The following is a 16,959-nucleotide window of genomic DNA, read 5'->3' as shown; positions in this document are numbered from 1 at the left end:
GATCGAAGTTTTACATAGGAATATATAGAGTAAATCTTTAAAAATCTTCTTCTCAGAAACTAATCGGCAAGGAAAGCTGACACTTGTGTGGAAGCATCCTCAGGTAGTCTAGATTCAAAGTTGTGAATATTATGACCCCCGGGGGTAGGGTGGGGCCACAATGGGGGTCGAAGTTTAACATGAATATACAAAGTAAATCTTAAAAAATCTTCTTCTCAGAAACTAATCGGCAAGGAAAGCTGACACTTGTGTGGAAGGATCCTCAGGTAGTGTAGATTCAAAGTTGTGAAAATCATTACCCCTGGGGTACGGTGGGGCCACAATGGTGGGTCGAAGTTTTACATAGGAATATATAGAGGAAATCTTTAAAAATCTGCTTCTCAGAAACTAATCAGACAGGAAAGCTGACACTTGTATGGATGCATTCTCAGGTAGTGTAAATTTAAAGTTGTAAAAATCATGACCCCCGGGGGTAGGGTGGGGCCACAATGGGGGTCGAAGTTTAACATAGGAATATATAGAGTAAATCTTTAAAAATCTTCTTCTCAGAAACTAATCACCGGCAATGCTGAAACTTGTTCGGAAGCATCCTCAGGCAGTGTAGATTCAAAGTTGTTAAAATAATAACCCATTGGGGTAGAATGGGGCCACAATGGGGGGGGGGGGGGGGGGTCGAAGTTTAACATATGATTATATAGAGTAAATCTTTAAAAATCTTCTTCTCAGAAACTAATTAGCAAGGAAAGCTGAAACTTGTGTGGAAGCATCCTCAGGTAGTGTAGATTCAAATTTGTGAAAATCATGACCCCCGGAGGTAGGGTGGGGCCACAATGGGAGGTCGATGTTTTACATAGGAATACACAGAGTAAATCTTAAAAAATCTTCTTCTCAGAAACTAATCAGCCAGGAAAGCTGACACTTGTGTGAAAGCATCCTCAGGTAGTGTAGATTCAAAGTTGTGAAAATCATGATCCCCAGGGGTAGGGTGGGGCCACAATGGGGGGTCAAAGTTTAACAAAGGAATATATAGGGTAAATCTTTAAAAAATCTTCTCAGAAACTAATCCAGATGATTCTTCATAATTGTTAAGACTTTGGCCCCAGGACAATTCTTTGGCCTCCCGAGAAGGTTGAGTTTGATGTATGTTTATATCCCATATATAAATTATATTGTTAAGGATCTTTTTGAGATCTGCAATACTCAACATATGATATGACTATAAAATCATCCTGTTAGAAAAGGGACTAATGATTATAAACATAAGAATATCCAAGGGAAAAAAGGATTTTATTTATACAGGATCTACATGTATTATTGTACATTGTCCAGATAGTTTGTATTATGACTCCATTAAGCTGATTTTATCATACCTATTGTTCCTCAGGTGAGCGATGTGGCCCATGGGCCTCTTGTTTTTGTGTAGAATGAGCAAAAAGAATATCATGGGAAAATGAAGTTTAATTAGTTATGCAAGCTTCCACAAGGTCATAAAAATGTATATATACATGTGTAATTTGTGAATTACTGATAAAAGGTCTGATACGTATATGCTCATAGTATACTTCTTCATGAGTGTATACATGGATGTACGACCGTAATTAATGTTCTAATAAAATATAATAAATAATCTGAAGTTTATTATAATTCCTCCAGAGAAAACAATAATTTAAACTAATTGTACATCAGTATGTTTGCATTATTGTAAATATTCTCATATAAATGAGCAAAATATTTGACTTTAATCTAGCTATAATATATGTTTTCAAGAAAATTTGTTTTCTTTGCATGTCAAAATGTGTTGCATGTGCTGTTAATTTAACAATAAAGACTTAAGGATTAATCACCATTTTATTGATATTAGCTATTTACCAGTATTTTGTACTAGCTACACAACACGAAGTTTTGACTCGTAAATTAGAGCAAGATATCATAAGATATAAACAATTTTGTACTTGCACAAAGAACTTTGTCCGAACTTACTTAAATAAGCACCAAGAAAAAAAAAACGCTTATTAAAATTAATTAAAGCTAGTTTATTTGGAGGCATTGGGTTTTTGCCATTTCTGTGTGCAGAGTATAGTTAATAAATGACTCGCAACTTACAGTAGCTCTATTTTATATCCACAAAGTTAAACTCAAATTTTTGTTTTAATACTTGGAACATTTAATTTGCACATTAGCATATAATTTTTTTCGTATGGACCTTTCTAAAATTGGAGAACTATCTTCCAATTTTTGTATTACATGTACTTTGATGAAACAAACAAATAACAAAGACCTACAAGCATGCACGGTTACTTTATAATTGTACAACATACAATAATGACCAAAGGAACACTCACCCGATTTTTCAATGTTTATTTCATAAAACTGAATTTTCTTTAATCTGAATTTAACACATAGTTTCTGATGAAAAAAAAATTCATGAGGATCTGCTAAAGCACAGAAAAATATCAATATGTTGTTAAAAGTCTATAATATTCCAAACATCCCCATTCACCCTCGCACAATGCACAAAATAAATTTCTTCTCTCACACTTGGACCAGACATATACACCCTTCTTCTCTCACACGCACTATTTGTCATTCAGCACTGTCCTCTTGACCAATGGACACAGAGGTTATATAATATTACATCCTCTTGACCAATGGACACAGAGGTTGTATAATATTACATCCTCTTGACCAATGGTGGTATAATATTACATCCTCTTGACCAATGGACACAGAGGTTGTATAATATTACATCCTCTTGACCAATGGTGGTATAATATTACATCCTCTTGACCAATGGACACAGAGGTTGTATAATATTACATGTACTAACCATCAGATCTGTGTCATCAGAAAGGAGGACCCAAATCAACAACAGTTGTAATTAACATGGAAACTGAATACAGCCGCCAAGTGTGTCATCATCAAACCAGAGTACATTGTACAATTTTTTAGGTCTCTTTCAATAAACTACCCGCTATATGTGGAAAAAAAATTTGTATCTTAGTAGTTCAAATACAAAAATGGTTTTGAGACCTTATGGGTGTAAAATATATACATGTACACAATTCTTTAAAAACTATTTTCATGTAACAGAAACTGAAAACAGTCCATTTAATTCAGTGACTGCTCTAAACAATATCAAACAGCAAGTAATTCAAGTGATCATTTTAAAAGTTCTAAGTTACTCTTGTAAGCCTGAACCAGTTGGTTTTCACAATTAAAAATATTCAGAATGGGGGAAAACTAGAGCGGAATACATGTAAATCACATGTATGATAATGATATTTTTTCATTCATGTCATACATGGTTTTTTTTGTTTACTCTGCTGCATAAAAATTGGCATCGTGTGTGCTAATGCACATTTCTTGAGACCTCCATGGCAAAATAAAACTCAAGTTACAAATCTATACTTTCAGAATCTGCTTCACAGCATGGATAAGAGGTGTTAACAATGACGCAGAAAACCGAGTTGCAAGGAAAGTAAAATCTCTGAGTTTTATCATCTGAGTTTTTGTCACAACCTTCACTGTCTTGCAATCATTTTATTAATAATTCTTCAAAATGCAGAAATACACCTCCCATATTAAACATTGTGTTGACAGGCAAAAAGATCAAATTTTTTACTCTTATTGACTGTCAAATCAATGAAAGCTCATGATGTAAAAGTACACACAATATTGTACTGTACTTAATTTTGATATCAAGACAAAAGAACTTCTCGATGCAACTCGGCTGTTTAGATAATACTATAACAATTAACTCCCACAATCATTAAGCTATTGAAAATACATGTATCCATTGAATATTCTAGAGCTTGTATATACATCAATATATGATTTTTGTTAATTAATCAATGGAGGGAAAACTGATGCAACTACTTCATTCTGTAAATCAGTTTTTTCCTGAACTTATGAAGTTTGCAACACAGATCTAAATACACTGTAATAGTTTCCATCAAACTTCCCTGCAATGAAGGACACAATGTCTAAAAAGCACTGTCAAGAGTTTTAGGGACTAAGATGTCAAGCCACATAGTGATACTGATTTTGATTTTCTTTGTCTCTTTCCATATAGTCTCTATCAATCAAACTTTCTATTCTTTTCTTCAAGTCTGCAGGCTGAAATGCAATAAATTAAATGTCATAAGGGGGCATCAAGAGAAACAAAAGATCAGATAAAATATGGACTAATTGATACATGTAAAACATTTTGCATTCAAGTTACTTGATGCATGTACATGTACTAGTTAAATATAGTCATCTAAAAAGAAAATTAGAAAACTGTAAGACTTGCTTTGACTAAGTTGACAAGGCATTCAATTGGCTGCTCAGTTGAACTTGGGATATCTCAAATACAATGGATATGTCGAAGTGATTTTCAGTCCCAACCACTTATTTTATATGTATTTTACCCTTGATATTTCGAATACTTGGCTATCTTGAAATTTTTAAACAGCCCCATCTAGTTCAAGATGACGAAGTTTGACTGTACTTACTTTTACAAGGAGTTTAAACAATGGCACTGTCTTTGACTGGCACTTACTTTGATGAGGAATTTAAACACTGACACTTACTTTGTTAACTTTTACTTTGATGGGTTACCATTTACTTTGACAGGGAATTTTGATCTTGACACTCACTTTGACAGGGAATTTGAGCTGGTTATACAGTTCTGAGATCAGGAGGTTGTGGGTTAGTGTTTTCCTGGTCTTCATTATTCTGACAATGGCAGCGTCCACTTGATACTGTCGGTCCTGGAACACTCGCTCTGTGGTTGTCGTGTTCTCCTCCGGCTACAAAGGTCATCCATCAAATTATACCATATACACTGTACATGGGTCACCATGTAAATGTCAAATCATTCCTTATCACTAATGAAGATCATTTCCTTAGACAACTCATTGAATTTGTTTAAAAGCAATATCATGGGAACATAGAAATCAGAGTTAACACAGTTCCTTTTAATGGAGTAACTGTCTCTGTGATTAAACATGCAACCTCCCTTTTGTTCAACTTGTGCTTTGAACTATTTATGTCAAATACAATCAAGTGATCATCTAATACATACTGTTTCTTTCATCTGAATTTGGTTGATCTTGATACGACAGAGTTTGTGTTTAAATCCACCGTTGAACAAGAATTTGTCTCCATTCTCAACATCCTTGCCCTGAAAACACAGAAGTGCCATCCTCTTACACTTGAAGTTTATATAGATATGTAGATATTCAATTACAAAAAAATACCCCAGAAAATGATTGCATTCAGTGATAATTTTGTTCCATTTGAAAATTTATATTTGCTTGCTACTGGGAGAGGACAGTCTATGTTTTGGAACTTGTGCCCAATCCCAATTTTAACTAGAAAACTGACCAGTCAGGAAGGGCCCCGCTATGACAATTAATATAGAAAAGTGAAAAAAAAACCTTTGAATTCCATCCTCTTTATATTAACAATGATGAAAAATAAATGCCTGGCAGAAGATGTAAAGAACTGGAATATATAGGATCTCATGATTTGTAGATGGATATGATTTTCATCCAACAATTAAAGTGTTTTTTTCTTGAGCCTTAGTGAGGGGATAAAACACACAAGTTGGATAAAAAAATCATATTATACTACAAATCATATGAGATTCTATTTATCCAATGTTTTATACACCACAATCAATGTTTACACTGTTTATAAAACTCCACATTATTTTACTTCATTGTGCCTACGCAAATCCCATTGTAAAGTCACAACTGTGGGATATCAAAATAATATCCAATGAGTCATATCCACGGGATAGGGGGGTTAACATGGGATGAAATAAAATTTTTAAAAAAACAAAGAATTGATACCAATGCAATGATACCTAAGCTTTGCCTCAACTTCAAACAAACATCACTTGCAGACACATGTGTACAGTAATACATATAACAGATAAAGACAGACCTTAGATTTTCTGAAACAGGCAATAATCTCAGGGGATTAATTATCCTGCTCTCATCCATTTATTGAATTTAATCAGGGCTTACAGAAGGAACATTTTCATGTACTATTCTTCAGTTTCCTTTAATATAAACATAGCAACTATAAACAACACCACCAAAACAACCATTAAAAAAGAAAAAAAAAAGAAGAAAAAAACTGATATCTAATTTTTTTTTTAATTTATTGTATCTCATATTTTTTTTTTTTTTTACAGAATATAAGTATTTGGACTAGAATGAAATATATTCTTTATCAAATACCATCCTTTAAACTGAGGGGTAAAAATATTAGGGTGCAGCTCATGGAATGAGAGTTTAAATTGCTTCAAAGCAAACATCAGTGCAGACAAAGGTGTTCATGATTAATCTCGATATGACAGATAGAGATAATTAAGCCTCTAAATTTTCTGCAGCAGGCAAGATAATTAATCCCAGGGGATTAATTGTTCTGCTCTCTCATCCTTTTCTTCTAAATTTACAATTAGAATTTTTTTTCAGAAATGACAGAATGGGGTTATTATCTGATTACCTGTTAAAATTAACAGCATTAAGGCAGAAAAAAATAAAATAAATAATTAAGAAATAAAATAGTGAAAAAGGATATCTTAATATATATCTTGATTTTAGAATTCAATAAAATTATCATGAATCATTGTGTACGGTATTTTAACCAAAATAAAATATTTTAAATCCATATTTCAAAGAATGTACACAATACTACACATCATTCAAAATTGACCTTAACTTCAAAACAAAGTTCATTTGCAGACACAGGCAGTGCAATAATTAATCTCAATGTGACAGATAAAGCTTAGGATTTTCTTCCTGTGGAAGGTTAATTAATCCCAAAGGACAAATATTGTACAGCCTTCCATGTATACAATGGTAACATTCTCAGCAGTTATCTCTCTTTGCCCATTCATTCTCAGCAGTTATCTCTCTTTGCCCATTCATTCTTATGCATAGTTAGGAATCTACCCCACGACCCCAGCTCCAAACCAGAAGACATAGATAACCAAACTTAGCATCAAAATATGTATTTCTGCCGACTGAACTACCATACCAAATTTGAACTTGATTGGGCAACCATAGAAAAAGTTATTAGAAAAAAACAGGAAATTTGTGGACGGAAGAGTGACAGACGGACGGACAGAAGGACGGACGGACAGAGTGATTACTATAGGGCACCCGCAAATCCTTGCGGGGCCCTAATTATGTACAATAAAAATGTTCAAACCATATATTCATAATGTAATTTTTACCTTTGGATTTTTCAGAAGGACCCTGGCTTTGCCACAGGCAAGGGACTGTAAGGTTCTCTTCAGTTCACCTTCCTCTATTGACAAAATATAAAAAGATATTAGAAGACTATTCATACCACTAAATGCAGTAAATATAATATTTATAATGCAGCACTTATTAACAAGAACTTTCAAAATTGTCTCAATAAATATTTTTTAAAAATTATTATTTAGAATTGTCTTTTAGAATCACAGTATTTAAGACAGACATGGTTGTCTGCAGAAAATACATGTATATATTCATAAATTTTACAATGACATAGGCTTTGCTAAGTTTATCATAACATCAAATATTCTTCAGTTAAACAGAGGTATGTTACCTAAATATCAATAACTAATGAATTCCCATATGATAAAACCCAACAAGAATACATTGATATGGGACAACTGCAAAATCTACACCAAAGAAATAACGTTCATGTATTCAAATTCACACTATATAAATAGTGCCTGTTTGGGAGGGTAACAGTTGAAATTGACACCCCGAGGAAACCATTGTCAACCGACGCGAAGCGGAGGTTGACAATGGTTTTCGAGGGGTGTCAATTTCAACTGTTATCCTCCTGAAAAGGCACTATTTATTTTTTTATACTGAATGTCTTAATTTTAGAGAATTTTTTACTGCTTTTATATAGAAATGAGTCAAATGACCTGAATTCTACGGCAAACGTTACGCGCATAATTTACGCGCATGTAACAATTCGTTGTGTTAACAGTTACTAAGTGGGTTGCTAACGCTGAAGGTAATAGAACAGATTATCAACTGCAGCTTAACCAATCAGATTTCAGTATTAAACATGAAAGTATAATAATAATGAATAGTGTGGAATTATTTTTATTTGTGGGGTTCAATGTTCGTGGGTAGCTAAAATTTTCATGGTTCATGGGGACATAATTTCGTTGGTAGCAAGTTTTATTTTGTAAATAAATATTAAACATATGCTTGCATATACATTTCTGGGGATGTAAATTTGTGGGTAAGGGTTACCCACGAAAGGCACAAACATTGGTCCCCCACAAACATTTATGATTCCACAGTAAACCAAAAATATAAACTAACCAATAGCAGTGGCTGTTTTAATTTCCTCGAAAGAAAACTCATCTCCATCATTGAACAGCAGAAGACAGAGGGTTTGGAACAGAGAAACCTGTAGCTCCTTCTTCTCTCCCTGTACACACAAATCAAACAGGAGACTTAGATATGAATCAAGACTGTGTATTAAAAGTAAGCAGTAAATACAAAGTGCTTTTATTGTACAGATGCAGGTAATCTTCAGGTAAAATACAAGTTTTAGATAGAAGCAAGTAATCTGAAATTTTTAAGGATTGAAAATTATTAAGTTTTCATTTGATTTCTCAAATATCAGGAAATTTTTAGAAAGGACTGTGGTTCTGTTATCAATGTAACAATATCAGGACATACATAAATGCCATAAGTCAACATTTTAACGGCATCTCTAACTTGTTTTGACATATAGGAAACTACATGCAGAAAATGTTTTGACATTTACCCCGGCAAACTTTGCTTTCAAGACACAGTGCCCCAGGGTGGACTGCCATTGCAACTTCTTTCCACTGTGTTTACTATAGAAGAAGGTCTTGAATATTTCCTGTAGCTTCACCATCTGCATAACAGAAATAAAACACAAAATATGACACATTTATACAAAAAAAAAAAAAAAATCATATCTGTGTTGGAAATAACGATTATTTGAGGTATATTATTACAATTATAATGTTACCAACAGTCTTTGATATAACTGTTTTTACTACTGTACTATGGTTTATTGTGAAATCAGTAGACTACTGGCATACAGACTTACAGATGCAGGCAGATGGACCTCCATGGGGGTGTAAGTAGGCCAGTAACCCATGGTGAGAATATTGACTGTCATCTCAATGCCTCCGGGACTGTCCACATGCTGCATGTGCTGCAAACATTTATAAAAGATAAGTTCATAGCCCATTTTTGTATAAAGAGAAACACTTACGTGTACATGCACCAAACTGACAAAAGGAAATTTTATTTCACATAGAAATCTAATTTCATATTTACCCAACTTCCAATTTAAAGAGTTACATTATTGTTTAAAGCTACATAAAATATTGCCACTTCTTTTTTTAAATTCTAGAGACCTAATTCTAAAGAGATGGTGTGAATAAATATATGATAAAAATGTTTTACCTGTTTGAAAGACAAATTGAAATCTTTGGAACATTCCATGTCCTTGAACATTCCCTCTAGCTTGCTGGTAAAAGCTGCTCCACATTCTGTTGATAAAAGCAGAACAGTGTGAATCATTTTTCTTGTATGACATTCATTGTCCGATATAAAAAAAAAAGGCAAGTATATAATCATGTGTTGTTTATTAACATGTACTTTGAATACAATACAAACATGTATTGTAAATCAATGTTATATCAATTAATAATTCAATATCCTTGTACATATATTACACTGAAGTGAGGTTTACTGGGTTTCAAGTAAATTTCACCAAGATCATTTGCAAATAGGCAGAATAGGCAGTCTGACAGCCTGAATTTATTTATCTATTAACAAAGATAAGTAATTTTGTAGCCTGGGCTCAAAATTGGCCTTGAGACAAAATGCTATCCCCTTAATAAACAGCCAAAAAGAAATGATGATGATAAGACTCTACCTTGCTTGAGTTTGGATAACATTGATTTCTCAGCATCCACAGAAGCACTCTTTCCTACCAAGAGGCGCTTGGCCAGATCCTTTTTGTAGAATGCCTCAAACACATCTTTGCCTGCATAGCAAGAGGAAAAACTCAAATCAGATCAAAGTTGAAAGATATTTTAGGAAACATACACTTTGATGAAGTTTTTTAAATCATGGAAATTAAAATTTAATCAATTATGCTGTAATTTCTACTGACTTACATGTATGAATACATGTATTGAATCCTAATTTACTGAATCCTAATTTTGACCATTTCTGAGAGAAATAGCACACAAATATTACCGTGTATAAACCTAAATAGCACCATGATTTTATCCATCAGTCGCTCTAATTCCTCTTCAGTGGCTTCCTGCAATAAGTACATGTACAGTTTATCAGAATTACAATCATCTTCCTTGTCCAAATGCAAACTTCACAACTTGTTAAAATGCATTCACACCATATATTTATAATGTAAAAAACACCATATAACACATACCTTATTTCCAGCCTTCAGTTTGGTATCTACATACTTGGCTGAAAAAATAAATTTAAAGAACAATGTAGTAGATTGTACAGGTCATTGATGTTCGCCAATTTTCTACACGAAAATGGAAACAATTGAGCGTACTTAAAACAAGAAATGGCTTTCAAACAATCTTGTCTTAATTTAAGCAATTACCGGTATTCCTTCCAAAGCATGGAGTACCTTATAGAATTCACACATAACAAGTACCAAGTACCTTTCATTTTTCAAATTTGCTAATTTTCTTTACCAATCTTTTTTCACTAAAAAAGTAAGTCAATATCCAACATCTTTGTTCATGAATATTATTGCATCCATTCTTTTTCAGTTCCACAATAACAATTTACACACATGACAACATGTTGGTATTACTCTGTAACCATTTTATATTTGGCTGTGTAATCTATTTAGCGTTTTCTGCAGTAAGCAGCTTCCGCTTAATCGAGAATATTGCAAAATGCCATGAGCATATGCATAATGATAGATACATTTAGAAAATTGTTAACTTCAAATCCACACTTACATTTGTCAATATCAAAAATTATACTTTTGTCTTCATTATCGTTGTATAGACTGAACGAACACCGAGGAGACATCAATTTTTGGCAAATATTTTGCACGCTAAATATAATATGTTTACAGTATATCCGTTACCGATTAATTCCGCCGGTTTATTCTGCCGTTGATTGATAAAGGTTTCAAAGCTCTCTTTCAGGGCGTTGACAAACTTCTCGTTCTTAGACAAACACACATCTATAACGTTGTCCATCTTGTCCTTGAAATCCAGCAAGTTCTGGACCATGTCCTTGTCCTTCTCGGCATCATTGTCCGGGTTCATCACAATGGTTTTACCTGTTACCTGAGGACAGAAGAGAAAAAAAACCTCATATCATACTTATTTATGTAATACTGACTTTTGGGTATTTTTAATTTGAAATCTGAATTCATTTGTTGTATCATAAAGCAATGGAGATTGGATACTAGTGCATTGGAGACAAAAAAAATCTATTGACTCAGAGATATGTTGAATAATTACGATTTGTATGATTAAATGTAACTCACTTTAACTGTAGATTCTTAATTACATGTAAATGCAAGGAATTAATATCCGAGTAGGAACTCTTCTCACAGATTCTTAAATCAACCCTATATTTCTTCTTACAATAATACTATAAAGACTTATTATTCAAGTTCAGCACTCGCAATTTTATGTTTATGTGCTTTGATACAATAATGATGGGATCACAGAATTAAGAATTTGCATAAAATATGGAATCTGCAGAAACTAAAAATCATTGACAAGATAAGTTAAACATCCAAAATTTAAAACAAAAGATTTCAAGTGAGTCAATGTCGAAACATTCTGTCTTCCTAAGTCACGACTAACAATCTAGCTACAAGTAAAACTGGCACCTTGATATAAGTGGCAAAAGCAGTGCACATTTCCTTGAGGCCATCTTTGACTCTGGAAAACAACTGGTACATCAAGGTCAAATCCTTGATTCTGTTCTCTGTCAACAGCTGGTCCAAACCTGATAGAAAAAAACAACAGGGGATACTAATGAGATTATAAAGTATAATAGCAGGTAGGATTATTTAGTATCATAAATATACATTATCATAACAGTGACTTGATCCAAAGAGCTGAATCACTTCTCGTTTCCATGTGTGGATCATCAGATCAAACTTGACGCTTTGAGCTTGACGTAGTCTGACTCTTTGGATCAAGTTACTGTTATGATGATAGATTTATAATATGCCTTTACATAAGAAGTAAAAATATTAATAAAACTATTTTTAATCAATTATACAATGTTTACCTGTTAAACAAAGCCATTTTTAAAACCCTCTTCAAATCTCTTTTTTAATCAAACTAAAAAGCAGCTGTTATTAATTGTGTAGTTTGTTATCAATTTTAAAGAGGGGTGATATAAATTCAATAAACCAGTATGGGATCTGTAAAATTAACAGCATCAAGAAAGGAGAATTAATGGGAATATAATAATCTTCTTTATCTGAATGTTGTTCCTTTTTTTTGTATACTTAGCCTTTGGAGTGCATTTATTTACGTTCTAACATTACGTAGATTTCTGACTTACCCTTTTGGAGTATTTGTGTTAAATGTTTCTCCAGCAGCTGTTTCTCCACACAGCTGACAAGTGGTTTTCTGCATTAAATGAAATGGTATAAATAAAGCTTCATGCATGTTGATTAGAACTTTTCAATTCTGATGAAAGCAACAGCTTATGAAAATATATCATTGATAATATTGATTTCATTGATTTTAAGGAAAATTTTGACTTTTTCCTCACTCTTAATACAAGCTGGTTCATTTTGAAAGATTAAAAAAAATCTTGGCTTTCATGAATAATTTTGACTTAAACATGGTTAAAGGCCATGATCATTACTTTCATGTCTAGGACTTGTTTAAGATATTTTTTAATATATTTTACATATATAAAACAATCCATCTAATCCATATCACATTCTGTTTACATTACTAAATTATTTGGTAAAAGGTTACAGCATATAAGTATGAGAATTTGGACACTAACTTGGTAGACATGTCGAGGTAATGTAGCAATCTCTCCATTTCTTCATGGAGTCTTTTGTCCACATAGGCCAAGTACTCTGGAACCTGTTATTGATAAAGATAACTTTACAATCAGATCTTTCATCATTTTAAAATAATTTTCACATCCATTTAGTGCCCTCAACATTAATGCACAATCATTATTAATCATACATTGGACAGGTACTTTAATAACATCATTAGTCGTTGAGCACCAATTTTCATGGATTTAACTGTTAAGCAGATTCATCAAATTAAATGTCTATTGATGTCAACAATTTGTAGTATCCACATAACTTTGTATTTTACAAAATCCACTAAAATCAATGCCAACACAAATCGATGCCAACACAAATTGATGAAATTTGTTGTTCAATGTAGTAGTTGTTGTTGTAAACAGTAAACCAAGCCATGTAGTAAATGTGCACAAGTTGAAAGACAACAGAATCCTGTATAGTTAAATGTGTACATACATCTCTCTCCTGCATCAGTTGCTGGCCCTCGGCTGCATACAGACTTTCTGTGGCTTCCAGGAACGAGTGCTCAAAGGCATCAACATACATCTGTAAATAAAAGAAGCATTATTAACAGGCAATGTGTGACAAACATCATTTATAGCCCATTTGGTCAAAGTAGCCTTCAATTGTAGTAAACAGAAAAAAAAATCCATATGTTGTTTGGTGGTATTTCAAAAATGGTAAATTTTAATGTAGGAATAATGTATCCAACACATATTTTAAATCACTTGATGTCACTTTGGAATTTCTCCAAAATTTCCAAAGTTGGCCATTAAAAGATAAAGTACACGGCAAATTTCTTTATAACATAGAATTTTCCTGTTACATAATGCAACATGAGTTTTATCATATTTTCATCATTATGAACATTTCTTGCCGCAATCAATTTTCTTATGTCCCTTGTATGTGTAATTCTTACTAAAAAGGACTTATTCATAAAAATTAAGTCTATGTGAACCAGATTGTCACTGGTACATGAAAATCATGAAGTGAAAATGTCAAAAATAAACATAAATACAGTACTCAGGTAGTGTACACTCACTTGTAAGTCAGACAACATCCTGAGCAGACTCTTGATCAGCTGTCGGTCCACAGCTTCCCCAGTTCTCTCCCTTTTTATCAGCTGTAGAATGCCGTCCACTGTTCTCTTCTGTACCAGTGGGTGGAACATGACGTGTGTCCGGAACAATTCCAAACCCATGTCCCTGATAGATGATATGTTTAAAATAGAATATTATGCTTGATGCATTTTCTGTCTGCAGGACAGATATTGCTCAAAATAAAACTCACAAATTTTTATTATTGGAAAATGTTGAAAAATTGACTTTAAAGGCCAAGTCTTCCATTTACCAATCAGATAATTTTAGGTGAGGGGTGGAGCCAAATGAATATTGATATGAATACTGAACAAATGTATAACTCACCATATTGACATAACAGATGAGGTCTGTAACACATAGGTTCTGTCCAAGAACAGGAAAATACTCCTTATCATAATCTGAAAGACAAGCAAAGCAACATATTAATATCGAGGGTCAAAATAAACCAAACATACCAATTTCATAGTACATGTATGCCCCTATTGACATGTGTGCCCTAAAATAATGAACCTCTGGTATTGATGCTGATTAAGGCAGGGTTGTCTCTAAGAATTGAAGTAGAAGGAGGAGCTGGAAAAAGTAGCAGGGGGTCTGGGGGTCTTGCTTATAGCTACATTGTGTTTGAAATGCAATAATAGCCGGGTAATTAAGGCATTATAGGCGGCGGAATTCCCCGCCTCCCGGGTCTTAGAGACAACCCTGGATCATTAAGTGAACAAGATCCAGTGATAATTTATAAAAGAACAAGAAACTTTTTTTTTAAGAAACAAGATTTAAAGATCGGTCAGTCAAGTGCATAAAATCATAACTTGATTTGTAGTTTGTCAATAGAAAGCCAGTATGATTCTAATCACACTGGCACAGGAAAAAGTTGAACTCAAGATGTCTTACCATTTGACGGCAATGAGCTTGCCAACAACCATCCACATTCTTCAGGAACTGCTCAAATCCAACATTTTCAGTGAAAAAGGTTAAGGAAAATTTACAGTATTAACAGTATATAACAGTATTCATCAGTATTCATACATGTCCTTATAAACATGCAAAAATCCTCTAAGAAATCAGTAAGAATGAACAGGCAAATAAAGTACAAAAAACTGTTAAAAGTTAACCTGGTCCACCTTCCTCTCCTTGCATTTAAGCGTATCACAGTAAATTCTAAATCTTTTAACTCACTTAAAATTATAAACATTCAATAAATAAATAAACTAGGCTTTTCAGCAACCATGCAAAACAATAGAAGTTTACATGACAAGCCTATATTCTAAAAGTAAATACAATAAGCAAGCCAAGGATATGTTTTGAACTGTTCCACGTTGCAGCGTACATGTTTATCACAGACTTCCTTCAGCTGGTCGTACAGCTGGGCGGACATTTTGTGGGAGCACATGTTCTCCACGGCCTGATACAGCTCCTCCAGACTCCAGCGAATCGACGTACTCCTCTGTATGGCCTCCACAGACTCCTTCAACTTCTCCCATGTCTGCTGCTGGAAATTCTCTGGAAGTCTGGGTTTTTCTGAAAGGCATATTATGGTTCATTTAATCTACAATGTACGTAGTCACTAGAAGCTTTATTTCTTATTACTATGAATTAATTTATGGACAATGCACCTCACCACAGCATGTACGTACTTTTAAATATATTTTTCTAGGACAAGTCGTCAGTTTGGTTGTAAAACCATTTTGAAAATAACAAGTATTCCAATAATTGTCAATCTTAAGTGGAAAATCGAACAGTATGTTTACAAGCAATTACGATGCATAAAAGATGGAAAATTGAGTTGCATGGTCATAGAGATTCAGATGTGGGCACCAGCATTATATCTGAAAGAGATGCTCTAATATACCACCATCTAGACCAAAATCCTACATCTGTATTACATTATACGGCTAAAAGCAACATAATATCAGATTATGTCACTGTATAAAAAGGCATTCACTGTGTAAAACTTTAAAGAAACAAATTACAAGCATTTTAAGTGGTTTCCTCTATGACAAGTCACTTTTTGGGACACTTATAATCTTGGTATTTGTATTAAACCTTTCTAAATATAGTCATCAAGTTAAATTTTTCAGGTTTTCTGAAATCCGCACACCATCAAATGAACTTTAAATCTAATTAACAAAGTTATAATATTTATCTATGGATAATCTGTAATCAGCTGATTGAAACTTACACTGTAAATTATCAAACATGTTTACCTCTGAAGTTCTTGATCACTAGTTTCTTAGTCGCTCCTGGTTTATTATTAGCCAGTGGCGACACATGTTTATTGAGTCCGTTGCTTGGACTTGAGATAGCAGAGAAATTGGCTCTTCTCTGTGAGTCAGTCATCTGCGATTCGTCAATATTTTCACGAGCCCTTTTGTGATTTGGGGGTGATATGCCCTCGCTCAATTTACGCTTCTTCCGGTTTTCGTCGCCGTCCAACTTCTGCTCGTCCTGCAGATTTGGTTTATTAGTATTTGAGAGAGGCATTCATGCTTCTACAGGCCAATTGATGGCCTATATTTGCAATAAACACCCAGTTCTTGAGTGATCCTTCCACTGTTTTGTCTTTGACATCCACAAGATGGCGGTGCAGTGCTCTCGTGCGTCTTCTGTTATGACAAGGGGAATAACTCTAATTTAGGAACGTGAACAGCGAAATCACTTTTCCTGAGTTAGCATAACATCTTATGTTATTCACAGCAATCTTGATATCGAAAATATTTATACAAAATGGATCTAAATGTTTTATTATTTATTAATTCTATATATCAAGGGCATGCAGTGTATTCCTTTACCA

General features: G+C 33.6%; 1 protein-coding gene and 1 long non-coding RNA gene across 2 annotated transcripts; one reads left to right on the top strand and one right to left on the bottom strand.

The window, feature by feature from the left end:
• The first annotated feature begins 1,415 nt into the window (after window positions 1-1,415).
• Window positions 1,416-3,487, top strand: LOC136271101 (uncharacterized). Its single transcript, XR_010708929.1, has 2 exons — window positions 1,416-2,731; window positions 2,803-3,487. It is a non-coding gene; the product is annotated as an uncharacterized lncRNA (long non-coding RNA).
• Window positions 2,344-16,782, bottom strand: LOC105322898 (cullin-4A). The gene is made up of 21 exons (XM_066070387.1): window positions 16,373-16,782; window positions 15,469-15,686; window positions 15,060-15,131; window positions 14,493-14,566; window positions 14,111-14,273; window positions 13,525-13,614; window positions 13,035-13,117; window positions 12,579-12,646; window positions 11,893-12,011; window positions 11,134-11,338; window positions 10,453-10,490; window positions 10,257-10,323; window positions 9,931-10,041; window positions 9,456-9,541; window positions 9,094-9,201; window positions 8,782-8,895; window positions 8,331-8,439; window positions 7,232-7,305; window positions 5,066-5,164; window positions 4,638-4,790; window positions 2,344-4,116 (listed from the first exon to the last, which is right to left on the bottom strand). The coding sequence occupies exons 1-21, from the start codon at window positions 16,647-16,649 to the stop codon at window positions 4,021-4,023; spliced, it is 2,424 nt and encodes an 807-aa protein (XP_065926459.1). The 5' UTR covers window positions 16,650-16,782; the 3' UTR covers window positions 2,344-4,020.
• Between the last annotated feature and the right edge of the window lie 177 nt (window positions 16,783-16,959).

This window comes from Magallana gigas, chromosome 8 (genome assembly GCF_963853765.1).
Source record: "Magallana gigas chromosome 8, xbMagGiga1.1, whole genome shotgun sequence".
In the NCBI taxonomy this organism is placed as follows: domain Eukaryota; kingdom Metazoa; phylum Mollusca; class Bivalvia; order Ostreida; family Ostreidae; genus Magallana; species Magallana gigas.
This window is presented reverse-complemented; position numbering and strand designations above follow the sequence as displayed.

What these genes read in the sequence shown, in the direction of transcription:
- LOC105322898 (XM_066070387.1), bottom strand. Translation starts at nt 16,649, where the DNA reads ATGCCTCTCTCAAATACTAATAAACCAAATCTGCAGGACGAGCAGAAG. An exon ending in AGTGATCAAGAACTTCAGAG is followed by an intron (nt 15,687 to 16,372) that starts GTAAACATGTTT and finishes TATGCCTTTCAG; the next exon opens with AAAAACCCAGACTTCCAGAG. An exon ending in AAGCTCATTGCCGTCAAATG is followed by an intron (nt 14,567 to 15,059) that starts GTAAGACATCTT and finishes CTTGTCTTTCAG; the next exon opens with ATTATGATAAGGAGTATTTT.